At 57.9% G+C, this 19,106-nt stretch overlaps 1 protein-coding gene across 12 annotated transcripts in view; it reads left to right on the top strand.

The window, feature by feature from the left end:
* FOXP4 (forkhead box P4) overlaps positions 1–18,880 on the top strand; it is a 55,560-nt gene extending 36,680 nt beyond the window's left edge. For 3 of the 12 annotated variants that reach the window (XM_063632681.1, XM_063632685.1, XM_063632682.1), the window contains 14 exons: positions 1,309–1,431; positions 1,979–2,065; positions 3,560–3,707; positions 3,829–4,063; positions 4,364–4,468; positions 5,211–5,298; positions 6,331–6,414; positions 6,523–6,730; positions 6,831–6,907; positions 7,781–7,882; positions 11,405–11,526; positions 13,688–13,754; positions 14,294–14,463; positions 15,265–18,880. In XM_063632681.1, the coding sequence (XP_063488751.1) occupies positions 1,309–1,431; positions 1,979–2,065; positions 3,560–3,707; positions 3,829–4,063; positions 4,364–4,468; positions 5,211–5,298; positions 6,331–6,414; positions 6,523–6,730; positions 6,831–6,907; positions 7,781–7,882; positions 11,405–11,526; positions 13,688–13,754; positions 14,294–14,463; positions 15,265–15,412 (1,764 nt within the window). In that variant the 3' untranslated portion in view covers positions 15,413–18,880. The remainder of the gene's footprint in view (positions 1–1,308; positions 1,432–1,978; positions 2,066–3,559; positions 3,708–3,828; positions 4,064–4,363; positions 4,469–5,210; positions 5,299–6,330; positions 6,415–6,522; positions 6,731–6,830; positions 6,908–7,780; positions 7,883–11,404; positions 11,527–13,687; positions 13,755–14,293; positions 14,464–15,264) is intronic. The other 9 variants (XM_055263342.2, XM_055263348.2, XM_055263345.2 and 6 more) reach the window with 7 other exon arrangements.
* Positions 18,881–19,106: the final 226 nt, after the last annotated feature.

Genomic DNA, 19,106 nt, shown 5'->3' on the forward strand with positions numbered 1-19,106 from the left:
TCCCCTGAGGACCTAGCCTGTCACAGCCTAGGACAAGTTCCTGCACAGCACTCCTCTCTGACTGGGCTAGCCCTGTAACCTTCCCTTCCTGCTCCCAGGCTGGCAGAGGGGCCTCTGAGGTGCCGGGGAAGGCATTTCAGCTCAGGGGGGCTAACACTTAGTGAGTACCTACTGTGTGCCAGGCACTCTGCCACAGCTCAGGAGTGAGAGAGGAAATTAGAGAAGAGTCCTGTATGCATGGGGTCACAGAGTGGAGGCGGCAGACAGCCCCATCAGAGCACCTGTCCTGCTAATACGGGAACAAGACAAAATAGCAGCTGAGACCTGCCCGTCCATGACTGCACAAGCCTGGGGGGTTCAGGGGAGGTGGGGCTGGGAAGATAATGATGTCATTGCTTTTTTCTGAATCTTCCCGATAGCTGGATTCTTTGGGTAGCTGTTCTACTTTGAGAATCCTGAATGTTCCAGCCTAGAAGGAATCATCTCTTACAGCCCAGTCTCTTATGTTTTAAGTTTGAGGAAACGGAAACGTAAGAGAGGGCAAGTGACTTGCTAGAGTCGCACAGCCAGCTCAGTGCAGAGCTAGGAGCAGAAGCCTGCCCTGCTAACTCCCTGCCTGCCATTCTTCCCACCCCACCCTAGACATAGCTACACACACGCACACACATTAGGACCAGGATGGCACCAAGAGCGCTCCGTGGGCTTCACCTCTGGCCACTGTGTGTGCCGTCCAGGCAGGTGTGCCGGGGTGTGTGAGAGGAGACAAAGTGCAGGTCCTCGTGCAAGGTGGGCCATGTTTTGAATCCTTCCCATGCTGTAGACTGCCCTCCCAGCCAGGCCCACCTTGCAGGAAGTGGTCTCAAAATAGACTCTGTGAGACTATGGGTGGCCTGGTGTGCTGCCCCTCCCCCATTACTGGGGGGAACCAGCCAAAGCATGGGTTCTACTGACCAGTGTCACTAGAGCCTAATCTTCCTGCTGTAAGGACAGCATGTCCTATGATAATAGCCAACCCTTATATGCACTTGCTGTGTGCCAGGCCTTGTTTTAAGTATTCACTGATTAGTCCTCATGGTGACCTTAATAGGTAGGTACTATCACTGTTTTCATTTTAGAGATAAAGAAAACAGACAACAGGGAGGTAAGTCACTGTCTGAAGAGGGAGACAACCAGCAGGCAGCAGAGCCAGAATTGGAACCCAGGCAGCCTCCCTGGGAGCCACTCTGCCACGCTGAGAGTGGGGCCCTGGGTGGTGCCTCCTCCTGGGGTGGGGTCCAGGGGACAGGGCTAACGGGCCGAATCCTACAGGTGCCTGTGTCGGTGGCCATGATGTCGCCACAGATGCTTACCCCGCAACAGATGCAGCAGATCCTGTCGCCCCCGCAGCTGCAGGCGTTGCTCCAGCAGCAGCAAGCCCTCATGCTCCAGCAGGTGAGTCTGGCCCCAGGGCAGCTGGTCCCTCCTCCTCTGCCTGGCCTGGCTCCTCCCATCCTGTTTACACCTCACCAAGGGCCCAAGCTGTCCCAGAAACCAGAGAGACCGCTCAGGCCAGACCGATCTGCATTCCTCTAGGGTAGTGGGGAGAGGTCAAAGGTCAGGCATCTCTCATGGCGGCCCTGCCCCCACAGTACTCCCCCGTCCTCCCTCCCTGCATGCTGGCCCCACTTCTATCTCCTGAACAGGGAAGGGCAAAGTACTGGAACATACTGGCACCTTGTTCCCTGTGACCTGTTCAGGAGATCCACCAAAAGCAGGGAGGGTTCAGAGCTGTGGGAATGAAACTCCTCCATCCCTTGCCCCCTCCCTCCCCACCCAGACCCTGCTCAGGGCCCCTCCAGGCTGACTGCGGAGAGCCAGGCCATGTTTTAGGGAAACTCCCTTCTCCTGCCCCCAGGAGCCCAGATGGGACAGGGCTGGGGTTCTGGGGATAGCAGTACCCTGCCAGTGGTAACCCTCCCCCACTCCCCCACTCCCCCAGCTGCAGGAGTACTACAAGAAGCAGCAGGAGCAGCTCCACCTGCAGCTCCTCACCCAGCAGCAGGCTGGGAAGCCGCAGCCCAAAGAGGTAAGGGGCCGTAGCAGGGCCCACCACCACCCTCACCCCCTGCCCAGAGGCTGGGTGTCCAGAGCTGGTCAGGAGGGAACTGCCTTGCAGGAATCGTAGAAAAATCTAGAAAAGGTTGAGGATGGGGACCAAGGATCATTGTGGGGGAAATGGGGATGGTGGTTCTTACGTGTCTCCATCTCCCCTCATCCTCATTCATTCTTTCTCTCCTTGCCTCGTGTTGTTGTCTCTGTGCACATGGGTGTAGACAGGTGTGTACGTGTCACCCCCGTGTGTGGCGTCTGCCAGGCCACGCTTATGTGCCTTGTGGTCGCGCCATCTTCCTGTCCCCTTGTGTCTTTGTGACCCAGCACCTCAGCCCTCCTCTCCTTGTCCTGCGAATCTCTGAGTCCTTCAGCAAACCACCTCCCCTTACCTCAGCCTGCCCCCAGCTTCTTCCCCTTCTTGTCATGACTTGCCCAGCCACCCCTCAGTCTCCTCTCAGAGCTCCCCAGCCTACATCCCCTACCCCATCGGAGCTTCTATACCAGGCCCTGGAGGCCCTTCTCCCCTGGGTCCCAGACCTGTGGATCTCTCCTGCTGCCCAACCGCAGCCCCAAGCTCTAAGTTTCCTCTTCCCGGAAGGCTGCCCTGACACCCAGGAATTCTCCAGCACCCCCAGTCTCCCCCGTCAGCAGTCTTGTAATTGCTGTGTTATCGGCAGGTAAATCTCTAGGCTAAGTTTATCCTGTGTCTCTGTATTGAATAGCCAGCCCCCACCCTACCCCATGCTTCCCACTCCCAGCAGGCAGGCAGAGACATCTCTGCCTCTCAACCCACCCAGGACATGCTTGGCTCCTGGGGCTCAAAAGAGACTTGCTGACAGCCTGACTTGTCAGTGCCTGTGTGAAGAACTGAATGGGTGGGGGTAGGTAGAGTGGGTGAGCCAGCGAGTACAGGACGCCTGGGCAGTGGTGATGTGACTGTTCTCTGAGCCTGGGTCCCAGCGAGTCCCGTCAGACTCCTTGATTCTCTGTATCTAAAAAGCAAGAGAGGAAAAGAGCTGGGGGAGAGCAAACTCCCTCCCCAGAGCAGAAGGGGGGCACCCCGGGCATGTGGGAAGGGTGCCCTCCAGGCAGGAGTGGCCCCCAGAATCTGACAGGCTCATCGATCATTGTGATGAGGCCCCCCCAGGCGTGCACAGCTGCGGTGCAGGGAGCTGAAGCAGCGGAAGGAGGGAGGCGGGAGGAGGGAGGGCGTCGTGCTGCGTGTCTGGGTCTGGCTGTGTGTGTTTGCGCGCGTGCGTACGTGCGTGCATGCGTGTGTTTACTGCGAGGAGGCATGCAGCCTTATGGAAGCTGGGCCGGGAGCAGACACACTGCAGCTGCAGACGCCACAACGACAGCTCCAGGGGCTGACAGGCCCTGGGAGGGGGTGGCCGCAGGGTGGGGGCCAGATGGCATGCCTGAAGCTGATGGCACCCCTCTCTGCCCGCCCCCTCGGGCCCCTCACCAGGCACTGGGGAACAAGCAGCTGGCCTTCCAGCAGCAGCTCCTGCAAATGCAACAGTTGCAGCAGCAGCACCTGCTCAACCTGCAGAGGCAGGGGCTGGTCAGCCTGCAGCCCAACCAAGCCTCGGGGCCCCTCCAGACCCTTCCGCAAGGTGAGCGCCTGCCACTCCTCCCCTCCCAGCCCCAACCCCACAGCCCTGCCTGTATGTAAGAACTGGCAGCCCCTGCTCTTGGGGCCAGGTAGAAAGCCGAGTGTTCGTGGGGCCCTGCCAGCCTCCCCTGTCTCTCCCACAGCAGCTGTTTGCCCAACAGACCTGCCCCAGCTGTGGAAGGGTGAGGGTGCCCCCGGGCAGCCTGCCGAGGACAGCGTCAAGCAGGAGGGGCTGGACCTCACTGGCACGGCCGCCACCGCTACCTCGTTTGCCGCTCCCCCCAAGGTCTCACCCCCCCTCTCCCACCATACTCTGCCCAACGGACAGCCCACTGTGCTCACATCTCGGAGAGACAGGTACAGGGGTCCAGGCTGGGAGGGGCATCAAAGCCCTGCCTGGGGGTAGACCTGCCCCCCCCCCCACCCCACCGAGGGCTGGCCCTGTGATGGGGACTGTGAGGGAGGGGGTGGATCCCAGGGACCGGAGGTTCACTCCCTCTCCACTCCCTCTCCCGGGGTGTACAGATGGTGCTTGGCCGCTGGGAAACCTGTATTGGGGCAGAAATGTCACCAGCAGGGGAGCTGGTGCTCAGCTGACTATAGGGCGGCTGGGGTCTTCAGGGTCCCTGATCGGCCACCTCCCTGCTGTCCTCCCAGCTCTTCCCACGAGGAGACCCCCGGCTCCCACCCCCTGTACGGACACGGAGAGTGCAAGTGGCCAGGCTGTGAGACCCTGTGTGAAGACCTGGGCCAGTTTATCAAGTAGGTGTCACCCCCAGCGCCTCCCCAGCAGCCTTTCCCCACAGGGCCCCTCCCCCAACCCTGCCCACTAGCTTGCCCCTTCTGGGAGCCCTCCTCACTAGCTGTACTACTGTCCTCACTCCAGGGGGTTCTAATTCTTTCTCTGCCCCCCACGGACTCCCTGATCACCCACTCCCTACCCCGTCTATACTTCTGGGCCTGCATTCCCCGGACTCCATCCCCAGCACAGGGTGCGGGTAGAAGGAGAGGACAAACGTAAGCATTTCTCCTCCCCCCACCCTCCCCAGCTCCCCTCCAGCCTCAGCCCCGGGGAGTGATGGCGAGTGACAGGCTGAGGGCCGCAGACAGGCAGGGCGGGAGGTGGACAGGCGGCTGGCAGCAGGCGGCCAGCTGCCACAGCCGTGCCAGGCTCTGTCACTGACTGATTAACTCCGCTGTCTCCCAGACCCTTGCAGCATCAGGGTCAAACAAATTGTTTTCACGCTTCGTCAGAGGTTTACTTAATTAGTTCATTTGCAATTAGATCTCTCTGTAGCTGGGATTTTAGCAAAGACATCAAAGGAGGCTGACGGGAAGGGAGAAGCCTTCCTCCATTGCCCCGTTTTTCCATCTCTTTCTCTTCTTTGTATCTCTTGGTCTGTCTGCTTTTCAGGCCATGGGTGGGATTAGAGGATAGGATGGGAGGATGGTGGCAGCAGGGAAACTGAAGCCAAGTTTCTCTCCTCCTCTCTTCCCCTTGAAGACACCTCAACACAGAGCACGCCCTCGATGACCGGAGTACAGCCCAGTGCCGGGTACAGATGCAAGTGGTGCAGCAGCTGGAGATCCAGGTGTGGCCCAGAAGATGCTGGGGAGGGACATGGCGGGCTCCAGCGCCTGCCCACCCACAGCACTGACTTGCTAGGTGGGCTCTGTTGGGAGGGTCTTATGGAAGGGTCCTATGGTCAAAGCCACCATCTTATGCTTTCTAGGTCCTAATGACCATGGTTGTGAGGTGAGGACAGCTGGATTCTGAGGGGTAAACCAAGGTTGGGGGCGTCTCTGCTGGGAGGTCCAGAAGAGACTCACGCTACATAGAAACATCAAAAATAATTATTAGCAGCTAACATATGCAGCACTTACTTTGTGCTGTACGAAATACTTTATATAGCTCAAGGAATCCTCTCAACAACCTTATGTGGTGGGTACCATTATTCTCCCCATTTTCCAGATGGAGAAAACAGGCACACAGAGCTAAAGTAACTTGCCTGTGAGCGGCAGAGCTGGGATTAGAACCCAGGCAGCCTGGCTTTCCCAAGGGAGTATCCCAGCTACTTGAGAGGGGACACTCGGCAGCACAGGGTTCCCAGGAAGCGACTCAGGGCAGCTCCTCTGTGCTGCTCCCTCCAGCACCTAGCAGAGCATCCTGCTGTGAGAGGGTGGTCATGAGAGACCCATTGAGTTTGTGAATGGGGTGTCTGAGCCATTCATCCGTTCCTGCATCTGCATTCAGTATGCGAGGCCCTCACACACAAGTGCCACTGCACAAGGCACAGTGGCCACCCCGCGTGGGTGGGTAGGAAGAAGCCCCCCAACATGTAGAGGCAGGGATAAGCTCCAGCCAGGACGCACTGGGAGGGCTCAAATGGTCGCCGTCCAGGGAAGAAAGGGAGAGGCTTCGTGGAGCTGGCAGCCCCTGAGGGGTAGAGCATTGCTGAGGCCTCCCTGGAGCAGGTCACAGAGGGAGCGTGGATGCTGAGGCAAGGAAGCCACTGGGGGTGGGAACCGGTGGCCTTCTGAAGGGCCTGGAGGTGGAGGGGTGGGACAACACTGCCTCCAGGATTCAGGCTCCCGCTCACCTCCTGCTTTGCCACCCTCCACAGCTCGCCAAGGAGAGCGAGCGGCTGCAGGCCATGATGGCCCACCTGCACATGCGGCCCTCGGAACCCAAGCCCTTCAGCCAGCCAGTGAGTGCTGCTCCCCTCCCCGCCCCTCCCAGAGCCTTCCACAGACCCTGGAGCCTCGAGACCCCCACCCTCGGGCACTGGTCTCAGTACCCTCCCCATTGCTCACAGCTGAACCCGGTCCCCGGCTCCTCCTCATTCTCCAAGGTGACCGTCTCTGCAGCAGACTCGTTCCCAGATGGTCTCGTGCACCCCCCGACCTCGGCCGCAGCCCCTGTCACCCCCCTACGGCCCCCTGGCTTGGGCTCTGCCTCCCTGCATGGTGGGGGCCCAGCCCGTCGGAGAAGCAGCGACAAGTTCTGCTCCCCCATCTCCTCAGGTGAGGGTGGGCTGGGGGCTGCAGGGCAACAGCAGAGTGAGGCTGTTTTTCCCATCTGAGCCCCATGTCTGGCTACCTCATCCTCTGCCTGTCTCCCCAGAGCTGGCCCAGAATCATGAGTTCTACAAGAACGCCGACGTCCGGCCCCCCTTCACCTACGCCTCCCTCATCCGCCAGGTGAGCAGGGCAGGTAGGAGGAGGGTGGGGAATGGCACACAGGCTGCTCCCCCAGCCCCCGCCACACCCCTGCCTCCAGGAAGGTCCTGGGGCCAAGCAGTGGAGCTGTCCCGCTCCCTCTCACATGGCGGTCTTCCCTCCCTGCTATGCGGGGCTCTCCTGCAGGCTGGGCCCCGTCAGCCTGCTGCATAGGGTTATGTGTCTCTGGGGGTGCACACACTGCTCTTCCTACTGACGCCCACCGTGGCATTCATGTGCTCATTTCCACATACACAGCCCCCCATGATAGACTCAGGGTCACTCTTAGTCTGTCTCCTTCCTCTTTCCTCCCTCGAGCCCATGATCTTCATGTCACCAGTGTTCACATAGTATTCACACTCAAGCGTGAACTTACATGGACACATATGTCCTCCCTGATACCCAGACAGGCATGTACACCCTCACACACATTCTTTCTCTCTCACACACACTGTGCTTAGGGTGCCTTTTGCCAAAATCAGAATAAATTCCAAACAGCCTCCACCCCGTGGACGTCTCTCCCAAGAAAGACAGGACTGACTGCTTTCACCCTCGGTCCAGGGCCAGGTACTAAAGGCATTTTCTCTCCAGAAGCAGCACCAATCCTTCTTGTACAAATACATAGCCCTTGGAGGCTCCTGCCCTCTTTATCCTTGGCCGGGCTGTAACCAGCCTGTCCCTCTGAGGGGACCCACCAGCCACCACCCATCTTGTTATCCACACATTTCTGAGCAGGTCTTCTTAGAAGGTGAGCTCGGGCCCAGGCAGAAGGGAGAGATACTGGGGGAGGGAACCCAGGGCTGTGACCCTTCGAGGCCCAGGCTGACGGTCCCTTTGCTTGTTCCTTCCCCGCAGGCCATCCTGGAAACCCCTGACAGGCAGCTGACCTTGAATGAGATCTATAACTGGTTCACCAGGATGTTCGCCTATTTCCGCAGAAACACTGCCACCTGGAAGGTGAAGCAGGCCCCTTCCACCTTCTGGGCCCCAGTCACCCTTAGACCTACCATATCCCATGGAGACCAAGGCTGCCTAACAATTAGTTCCCTACACCATTAGTCCTGCAGAAACAGCCACCCAAGGGCCCAGCCAGGGCTGCATGCCCCACGCCCACCTCAACAGGAGCTGCGGATTGTTCCATAACCTTTTAATGATCCCTTCCTTCCAGCCTGGTGCTGCCTCCTTTCTGGGAAGCAATCCTTCTCTTCTCTAGGATACACCCACAAGGGCCCCAAAGATGCCAGCCCCATGAGGTAGGGCCTCTAGGAACTGCCAACACCCAAGCTTGGTACAGAGGCCTGGGCCGAATTTCGCAGAGACCCTAAGGGTCTGGATACCTTGGCTTAAAGTACATGTTCTGAAGCCTGAGGTGGGGCTAGGAAAGTGCAGGCGTAGACACACGGATGGACCAAGAGCCTTGGACCACACACTGGTGCACTGACGGCACTCACAGCCGTCCTCAGCTCTGCCGTCCCTGGCAGGAAGATAATTGTCTCCATCCAATTAGTCATTTCAACACCTTCAGCCATAAGTTTTCCTGGGAGAGCAGAAGCAGGCAAGAGGGGGACTCTAGAAAAATGGGACACAGAGATGCTGGGGCACTAGGCCATTTATTTTTCTATAGCCAAAAGGGGTGTGTGTGTGTCTGTCTCAAGGTGGGAAGGCGATATCTAAATTGGGAGAGTGGGCGGGGTAGGGGGGAAGAAGAAGAGAGTTGGCCCCTGCAGGGAAGGTTAGACGCGGGCAAGGACTGCCTCTCTGAACCTTAATTGGATCCCTGGCTCTTGAGTCCCCCTGCTGGCCACTGAAGAAACTGCAGTTAAACGGGCTACCTCCCCCAATCGCACTAGGTTTCAACAAGTGTTACCGAGCCCCTCCTCCCCACCAGCGCCCAGGACTTGGTGGGGTCTGCACAGTGCCTGCCTACCTTTGCCCTGGGATTATGCTAAGTGCAGCAGAAGGGACTGCATCATGACTTTCATATCCCCATACCCAATTCCCAAAGCTTGGGAGAGAAGCTGGGAGGCTGGGACAGCTGCTCTAATTGGCTGTGAGTGATGTCATTTTCTGCCAGCCACATTCCTGCCCTCTTTATGAGCCAGCAGGGCTTGCTTGGGACCACCTGGTCCAGTCTCCAACCTCCAAGTCAGTTCAGATACCAGGTTTTTATAAATGATAGAGTCCTACAAACGTAAGGAATGATTATAATTATTACCTAATGTTTAATAATGCATATTAATCCTTTGCCTTTAGGGGTAGCAATATAGAGCCTCCTTTCCGTAAGGCAGCCTCCTCTTTGGGGGCAAAGTACTGCTAAGCCACCTACCTTCCTTCCTTCCTTCTCTCTCACCTGTTACGCCCTGCTGCAATTTTCTAATTCTTCTCTTGAGGTCAGGTTAGGTGACCTGGTTTAGGTGACTTCCTTAAACTACTCAGTGACCATCCTGAAGCCACCCCCCTGATATTCTAACCCTGCCGCCCTTGCCCAGCCCAGCCTTTGACATCTCTGTGGTGTGTTCCTCCTAGTTCTTCACCCCCGTCTCCCCTCACCTAGTCTAGGGTCCAGTAAGAAGCATCTGGGCTGGGGAAAGTGAACGACTAAGTAGGTGACTTTCCCAGTTAGCAGTACTCTGCTGCTGCTTCTGTGCCTGAGGCCACTGCCTGAGTCTTCCGCATGGCACAACAGAATCCATCCAGCTTGAGGTCCACTTTGACCTTCTGGTTTTTTTCAGCCACATCCATTCATGTTACTTGGGAAATACGCCATCTACACCCAACTCTGCTTCCCTTCCACCTCTACTTTCCACTCATTTCTCAGCCCGTCAGGTCATCTCTGCCCCTCTCCCGAATTATTTGTGCTTCCTTCTTTCCCTTCTTCACCTTTGCTGGCTCTCACCCTGAGATACTTTCCACCTCAGACCAGGGCAGAAGGGTTGGGAGCGGGCATGGTGTGGGCCCAACCAGCTGCCGTTCATCCAGGGACAGAGCTGCCATCTGCCAAGCTGATGGTCCTTGCTGGCCCTCCCCTTGTCCATCCCCTCCCAAGGCCCGTGTTGTGGGCCCGTCCTTTTGTTTACGAAGCCCCCGCCAGACCCCTTAAATTGCCGTTAATGTTTCAGCGTAACGAATTAGTCTCTCATCACGAATCAGGCTTCGAAATGAGGGAAAAAAGCCCCGGTGAGGCCATCCTCGGAAATTGGGGTCATTCTCATTTGCAAAGCGGAGGATCGGAGCCCCGTAATGCGGGCAAATTTATTCCGAGGCAGGAGCCCCGGCGTGATTAGACCCTTTGTAATTATCGCTCCAAGAGATTCCACTCCAGCCGCCCGCCTCCCTCGTGGATTAGCAAGCGAGTCGGAAAAATACACAGGATTTAATTAGAGGCAAATTAAAATTGGTAATGAAATCGGGCCAGTTGCAAGTGGCAAGAGTTGGAAGGGAGAGAGGGAGAGGGGATCTCCAGGGGCACGGGCTGCCTGCCCTACCCGCTTTCTTCCCCGTTTAGAAATGTAAAGAGGAGACAAGGATGGGGACGAGGTGGGGGAGGCTAAGGGAGGACAGGTAACAGGGACAGAGATGCAGGCAGGGATGGTGATAACTGGGAGCTGGCCGTGGGGGTAGCACAGCTGAGAGGAGGGTGCAGGGACAGGACTGAGGGACACGATGAGGTGGGGCAGACTAGGGCCCTAGTCCGGGCTCCCGTGGTGGTGAGGGGGGGAATTGGGCCAAGCACCCTGCCCTCACCCAAGCGTCCTACAAACCAGATGACCTCAATTCTTGAAGTTATCCTGCCAGGAGGAGGTGGAGCAGACGAGGTGACTTACCTTCTTTCTCTCCTCTTTCTGACTCTCAGCTGTCAACCCACACTCTCCTCTCTCCCTGTTTATTTCAACATGTATGAGGCCTTTACTGTATACCTTGTACTCTCAAAATATAATCTGCCTGTTCTGAGCCACAGCCCAAAGCATGGCTCCCAGGCTCCTGTGGGTCAGTGGAGGTGGCAGTGAGGGTTTATGAGCTCTTTCCTAAACTTTTAAAAGTTTAGTGGAAATTCTGCATGCACCTGAGATAAAGCATCCTGGGCTTGCAGAGATGTCAGGGCCTGAATGTGATCTGCTGATCCAAAGCCCTGAGTAACAATTACATGTGTCTTTGATGAACAAAGATGATGAAACAGATTATTACTAACTAGATAGCATTTAGTTAGTAGACGGAACTTTCCAAGATGTGGCAGGGAGAGAGGAGGCAGCTGATAAAATGGGTCATCCATGGGGAAGAGGCTGGGAGCCCCTGGCTCTATGGAAAGGGTAGGGGCCCGCCTTCCCTTTGGCTGTGTCTCCTCCCAGCCCACCCCCCTCCCCTGCTCATCCCTGAGCTGGGGAAGGTGGACCACTGCTGCGGGGGACGTGGGATGGGATGAGGACTATCATGTTTGTGCTTGGCCACGCAAGCCGCTTCTGAGCTCCTCTTCACCCACAGAACGCCGTGCGCCACAACCTCAGCCTGCACAAGTGCTTCGTCCGCGTGGAGAACGTCAAGGGTGCCGTGTGGACTGTGGACGAGCGGGAGTATCAGAAGCGGAGGCCGCCAAAGATGGCAGGGTACGTGGGTCCAGAGCTGGATGGGGCGCACCTGCCCGGGGGCAGGAGCCAACTCGCCCCCACCCCCTACCTCTCCAGGGTACACATGTGCACCAGATCCTTCCTGGCTGGGGGAAGGCATGTGGGGAGAAAGGAGCAGAGGAGACTAGTGCTTGGGGACAGGGGGCTGGAATCTGGAAGTGATGGATAATCAGAAGGCAGACGTTTATGTCCTCTTCTGTCCTCACTCTGACTGAGGGAAGGGGCCAAGCAGGAGGCCTAGTAGCAAAGAGAGACAGGGGCCCCAAGTAGCCCTGGCCAGAGCTGGCACACAGGCAGATGCCAGCCAATGGGCCGTGGATGAGGGGCTGCCACCCCCCAGGGCACCCGCTCTCTCAGCTTATCAGGATGACTAGACCTCTGAGGTCCCGGGACCCCACCAATTCATCTTATGGCAGAGGAGAGCCAGTGAGGGCCAGGGGCTGGCAGGAGGCCCCAGAGCAGATTTGTGGCAGAGCTAGTTCCAGGACCAGGTCTCTGCCCTCCTGGTCTTTTGTGCTCAGCTTCACCACCTGGCATTTTATTTATTATTTATTATTATTTTTAATTTTATTATTTTATTTATTTATTTATTTTGAGAAGGAGTTTCGTTCTTGTTGCCCAGGCTAGAGTGCAATGGCACGATCTCAGTTCACTGGAACCTCCACTTCCCGGGTTCAAGCGATTCTCCTGCCCCAGCCTTTCGAGTAGCTAGAATTACAGGTGCCCACCATCACGCCCGGCTAGTTTTTTTTTTGTATTTAGTAGAAACATGGTTTCACCACGTTGGTCAGGCTGGTCTCGAATTCCCAACCTCAGGTGATCCACCTGCCTTGGCCTCCCAAAGTGCTAGATTACAGACATGCACCAGCGCGCCTGGCCTATTACTGTTTTGAGATGGAGTCTTGCTCTGTTGCCCAGGCTGGAGTGCAGTGGCACGATTTTGGCTCACTGCAACCTCCACCTCCTGGGTTCAAGCGATTCTCCTGCCTCAGCCTCCCGAGAAGCTGGAATTACAGGCGCCCACCGCCACACCCAGCTAATTATTGTATTTTTGGTAGAGACGGGGTTTCACCATGTTGACCAGGCTGATCTCGAACTCCTGACCTCAGGTGATCTGCCCACATCGGCCTCCCAAAATGCTGGGATTACAGGCGTGAGCTACTGCATCTGGCCTCCACCTGGCAGTTTAAACAGAAACTGAGGAGCCTGGGACAGGGTCAGGACCTCCCTTTGGCTTCCACGTAGCAACAGTGGCCTTCTCCCCACCTCAAACACCCCCACCCCAGCCACCTGCTTGCTGTGCCCCTTGGGCCAGAGCCCCTGGGTAAGGAGAGGAGAGCAAGTTAGATGGATGTCTCTGAGGTGTGGGGTGTCTGCTCCGCTCAAAAGATGCCTGCTGTCCAGGCAGGAGCCTTTGCACCTCAGGCAGTGTGGGAGCCTGGAGAATGGAGGGAAGCCATTGCCTGGTGAATGCCCAGGGGCCAGTCTCCGGGCCTGGCTGCGCCTGCACCTCTGCTTCTCACCAGTTTGGTGACCTTTGGCTGTTTCCTTAAGCTCTGTGAGAGCTCTGTGATGGTGTCATCACTGGAAAAGGGACAGCCCCCAGCCACTGCTTTTCCTGTCCCAACTCCCGAACACCTTCCCGTGCAGAGAAGCCTTCTGTATGAAGCATGTGGGACAGGCTGAGCGTATGTCTGACATGTCCCAGAATCTAGGATGGCAAGACAGTGCGGGCAGACCAGGTGTGTAACTACTGAGACTGTAGATTGGACCTTGCCAAACATTGGAAAATCTAGACCGGAGAGAGAAAACGGGTGGCGGGGAGTGGGGCAGCATGCTGTGAAGGCAGACACTGGGGGGATGCCAGTTCCCGCTTCCCAGCTCTGAGACCTGGACAGGTCCCTGAACCAAGCCCCTTGCACCCACCTGTGAAGGGGCTGCTCCTGCAGGGCCAGTTGAGTGTTGAAGACCAAATCAGACCAAGCACACACACAGCTCCAAGACAGCGGCTGATCCGCCCTGGCCTCCCGGAATAGGGAATGGGACCCATTCCCAGCACAGGCCCTTAGTGAGAGTGAAGAGATGCGAATGAAGAGCTAAGTGAATGAGTGAGCCAAAGATGGCCTTCTCTGTCCTCCAGGAGCCCCACCCTGGTGAAGAACATGATCTCGGGCCTCAGCTATGGAGCACTTAATGCCAGCTACCAGGTGACCAGCCCAGAGCCCACCCACTCACCTCTACCTCCCGCCCCCTTGCTTTCTCATACAAGAGACCCTGTCCTCCCCTGCAGAGGACTCACCAGAGGAGGGAAGGAGGGTGAAGACCCAAACTCTCCAAGACCCCACCTCTCTGCCCCACCCCGGCTCGGGGCCAGCCTCCACCTCTGCTTTCAAGGCTGGGTTCAGACAAGGCAGGCAGCTGGGAGGATGGCATACCTATAGCATCCCCTTTCCTGGTTTGTCAGTCTGGGGGTTCTCTGTTCCCTGGGAGAGGGGATAAGCCAGGCCCAGGTTCCAGGAAAGCTGGGAGGTAGGAGGTTGGGGGGTCAGAGTTCCAGCCATGGGGGAGGGGTGCTACATTCAAAGGCTGAGTTGGGGCTTGGGAGTTGCCCAGACAGATCCGCCCGTGGGGCCAGTAGGCAGACACACAGGTGGCTCTCTACCGGGTGGGGAAGGCACAGCACTTAAGACTGAGTGTGCCCCGTCCTGTGGAGCCACTGACGAGGCCCAACCCTGTGCCCCTCCAGGCCGCCCTGGCCGAGAGCAGCTTCCCCCTCCTCAACAGCCCTGGCATGCTGAACCCTGGCTCCGCCAGCAGCCTGCTGCCCCTCAGCCACGATGACGTGGGTGCCCCCGTGGAGCCGCTGCCCAGCAACGGCAGCAGCAGCCCTCCTCGCCTCTCCCCACCCCAGTACAGGTGAGCACACAGCACGGACCGCCACCCACCCCAGCGCCCCTCAACCACCAGGGAGGAGGCATCATCCCCCACCCTGGGTGGGGTTCCCCATCCCACCCCCACCACACCTCTCCCCAGGACAAGTGGCTTCTCTCTACCTTCCCTCATCAGCCCTCTCAGCCCTCCCTTGTCCCACCTGCCTGTTCTTCTTACCCCCTCTTCCCCTCTCCCCACCTCCCCACCTTCCCACCTTCTCTTCCCCCTTTTCCCCCTTTCTTAAGACGGAGTCTTGCTCTGTCACCCAGGCTGGAGTATAATGGCAAGATCTTGGCTCACTGCAACCTCTGCCTCCTGGGTTCAAGTGATTCTCCTGCCTCAGCCTCCCAAGTAGCTGGAATTACAGGCACCTCCCACCACGCCCGACTAATTATTTTGTATTTAGTAGAGAATGAGGTTTCACCATGCTGGCCAGGCTGGTCTCGAACTCCTGATTTCAGGTGATCCACTGGCCTCGCCCACCCAAAATGCTGGGATTACCTGTGTGAGCCACCTCGCCTGGCCTTTCTTCTCTCTTTCTTCTCCTTCCTCCGTTCGCTCATCTCCCCTCTTCTCTGCTCCGCAACCCAGAGCAGTCTCTGCCCCAGCACCGGCTTTTCTTTGAAGAGAGCCCTAGGGGAGATCAGCCCCCAGGTCTGATGGGATCCTGGGGAGGGGGCTGTGGGCATCCCAGTGTGCCCCAGAGTTCTGGGTGAGTTTGGGGGGCAGGGGGCAGAGGGCATCAGAGGACAGCCACCTGGTGCCCATGCCATACTTTTGCCTCAGCCACCAGGTGCAGGTGAAGGAGGAGCCAGCAGAGGCGGAGGAAGACAGGCAGCCCGGGCCTCCCCTGGGCGCCCCTAACCCCAGCGCCTCGGGGCCTCTGGAAGACAGGGACCTGGAGGAGGAGCTGCCGGGAGAAGAACTGTCCTAAGGGCCTGTAGGGACCGGCAGGGCAGGGGTGAGACCCCTCCCTTCCAGAATCCAGGCCCCATCTCCCCCCACTCCACAGCCCCTCCCGAGCCTCAAGGCAAATCCAGGACTCAGACGGGGGGAGGCCCGGGCCAGCAGCTCCCAGTGTGACCTGACAAAAACACATAGGGGCAGGACGGTCCCCACCCCCAGGGACACAACCCCTGGTCTCGGACCAGTAGAGGACACGGAGGGTTCAGACCCCTCCTCAGACCCTCCCCACATCTGAAACCGCCTCCCCCCAACCACCAGCAGCAGCAGGGCCCTCCTCCCCCACCAGCTATCCCCACAGGGCCCCTCAGCACCATGGAGACCCGCAGGCGGGGCTTAGCCACCCCTCTCAAACCCAGGGCCCCCGGCACCTGGCTCTGGCCCCTGGCTCTGGCCGTGTTTTCTGGCCAGAGGCCCCCACTTTCCTAACTCGTGCTCCCTTCCGCCGCCTTTTCCGTACTGTGAAGAAAGAACTCTCCACCCCCAGCTCCCACCCTGCCCCGGCCTGAGTGGAGGAACTGTTCCTCCATCCCCAGAAGAAACAGCCCCGTCTGCTGCTGGGGTGGGACTGTCTGTGTGCCCTGTGGGAGTCCGTGTGAGCAGGCCCACCTGGCTCCAGCCCTGCCCCCAACCTGAGACAGAACCAGGCTGAGCCAGGCCTCCACCCCCACCCCCGTTTGCTGGGGGATCCTCCAGCCGCCCCCATGGGAAGAGGCCTGGTACTGCCTCACCCACAGAGGTCTGTGCCAGGTGCGCTTCTGCAGGTGGAGCCAAGCTCCCCCTGAGGCCAGAGGCCGGGGCCTGGGCCGGGAGCCCAGGGGAAGGCCAGGCTGGACCCCGGCTCCACACCCACATCCAGCCTGCAGGCCTCTCTGCAGTCCTCTCACACTCCCTCAGCTCCCCTTCCTCTGCAGTCGCCCTCAGCTCCCCTTCCCTGCCCGCCTCTCCCCCTACAGCCCCCTCCCCCAGTTAAACGGATGACCAAAGACCTTTCTTATGCCGGAAGCAAAAACCAAAACTTTTTGTTGGCTTTTTCCTTTGTCGCCTCCCCAGCACCTGCCCTCCCATTCTCCCACCCCGGCCCCAGGCTGGAAGCCCTCCCTCCACTTAAGTTATTGTTTTAAACCAAAGTTTACAGTGTCTGTTGGTGGCCAAGACCCTCTCTCTCCACCCCTCCTCCATCCACCCCGAGGACCCTGGGGCTCAGTGGAGGCAGGGCCCTGCCCCCCTCCCCTCCGCTCCTGCTTAGCCTGGGGGAAGGAGAAAGCGGGGGAGGAAGCAGGCTCTCACCCCGTCAGGAGTGGGCACAGGAGCCCTCCTCCCCGACCCTGGGCTGCTTCCTGGGGGCTCTCCAGACCCCTCTCTAGGACCAAGTCACCCGTCATGCTGGGAGTGTGGATTCTAGCAAAAGAGCTGGAAAAAAGTGAGACTCTCCACAGACCCCCTATGGGGGACCCCAACTCAAGGCCAAGGACTGGGCACATTGGATGCTCATAACACCTCTGGCCTGGCCCCTTTACTGAGAAGACTCCTTGGATATTTCCCAAGAACCCCCCACATACACCCCTCACAAGCCACCCCTCCTGAGAGGCAGGGGGCCCTCCGCCCCCTCCCCATGTATTCCCCACCTGTGTTCCGTTTGACCAGCACAGAAATATTAAACGTCCTCTATTCACCGGGCCCTGTGTGTGTCACCGAGGTGCGGGAGGGGAGGAGCATTAAAGCTGAAAGATCGCTCTGCTCAGGGAACCTGGGCAGAGCAGCAGCAATGTGAGGGTCGCTGTGGTGGTGGTTTCTGTGAGTGGATGGAATGAGCAGCCCTGCAGGGGTGCTGGGCATGTGCGCTCACTGTAGACAGGGCCCACCCACCTCCAGTTCCCCTGTGCCTCCTGTCCCTTCCACGCTTAAACAGGGTTCTCTGTCATTTTCCTGTTTTCTTCCAGTGTCCCAATCCTTTGCCCTAGTTCTTTCACTAGTTTGAAATCCAAGTTCTTGCCAGAGTGTTGGAGAAGGCAGCTGATTTGCTGCAGGGATGGAGAGGACCACTGCCTCAGGGTTCCTTTACCTGTGTCACCTGATCTGGAGACATCACCCCCATGCCCAGATGTCCTTCCGGGCCCATTGTCCACGTCTTCAAGGGGGCTGCCTGGATAAGCGTGTGTGTGTGTAGTCGTGTCCAGGTGCGGTGGTGGCATCCTAAAGCAGTAGGACCATTAGTGTGCATACACACCCACGTGGCACGCTGTGCGGTGACCGTAGTCCTCATAGTCGTGGGCTCACGGCAGAAATGGGATCATTCAACCTGTACAAAGGGGACCCTGGATAGGCCGCAAGGAAAGAGGCCAAGGGCCAAGCTGTTAAGCCAAAGATGGGCCCTGACACCTCCCCCAGCCCCAGCACACCAGCCTGTGCCTCTTATCCCATCTTAAGTCCTGGTTCCCCACCTGCTGCCCCTCCTCAACAGAACCCCTCCCGCCGCCTCAGACCCCCGTGCACATCCCCAGGGCCTCAGCCGTCTCATTGGTCTTCTTTATTTTTTATTTTTTTTAAGATGGGAGTTTCACTCTTGTTGCCCAGATTGGAGTGCAGTGACACTATCTCGGCTCACTGCAACCTTTGCCTCCCGGGTTCAAGTGATTCTCCCGCCTCAGCCTCCCGAGTAGCTGGGATTACAGGCATGCACCACCACGCCAGGCTAATTTTTTTTGTATTTTTAGTAGAGATGGGGTTTCTCCATGTTGGTCAGGCTGATCTCAAACTCCTGACCTCAGGTGATCCGCCAGCCTCGGCCTCCCAAAGTGCTGGGATTATAGGCGTGAGCCACCGCACCCGGCCCTCATTGGTCTTATGCCACCTTCTGGACACTCCCTCCTTGAGGGCAGAAAGGAGTCCCAGGCCTGTCCCTAGGGACAAGGCCCAGGAAAGAGTGTATTTGGGGAGCATGGGAGGGGAGGGTGTTGAGAAAGCTGAACTGGAGTCAATCACCCTTTCCACAAATCACCAAACTGCTGGAACTCTCCAGCCAAATGCTAGGAGGACCTAGATGGTGAGTCTTTGCTGACCTCTCTCTACTTTCAGGCATGTCTTTTGTCCTTTTCCTCCATCTGTTTCTGTCTGTCGCTCCCTCACCCCGCTTTCTCTGTCTCACCTTCATCCACTCTGCAGGCCTGCTCCACCACAGCCCTAATCCTCTGGACGCTTGTGTAGAGCCTGGGGTGAATTCCCTGTCCCCCACGGTACCTCGAGAGGGGCTGGGGAGCTCAGCTTGGTCTTAGAGTCTCCCCACCAGACACTGTTTAAAGAAGTAGCACTGATGTGTATTGTAATCTGCCCCTCCCAGCCCTCCTGGAGGCTGCCAGGGCCTTGTACGGTAAACCTAGCTGCATGTAATCTGTGGACAATGGCATTCTCTACAATGCAATAAAACGATTACCCATGATTTTGCTGCAGCCGCTTCCCCCTTCCCCTTCTTCCCCTCCCAGCCGGGACCTACCAGAATGCCCCAGAGAATCCTGAGGTGTTGGCTGCCAGTCTCCCAACCCTGTTACTCTACCCCCTTGAAGAAGAGCGTCAGTTCTGTGGACTAGCCCCAGGGGCATTCTTCCTATGCCAGACTCTGGAGGGACAAGACTGCACCTAACTTTATTCTCAGGACCGCCCTTCCC

The sequence above is a fragment of the Symphalangus syndactylus genome, chromosome 23 (assembly GCF_028878055.3).
Source record: "Symphalangus syndactylus isolate Jambi chromosome 23, NHGRI_mSymSyn1-v2.1_pri, whole genome shotgun sequence".
NCBI lineage: Eukaryota > Metazoa > Chordata > Mammalia > Primates > Hylobatidae > Symphalangus > Symphalangus syndactylus.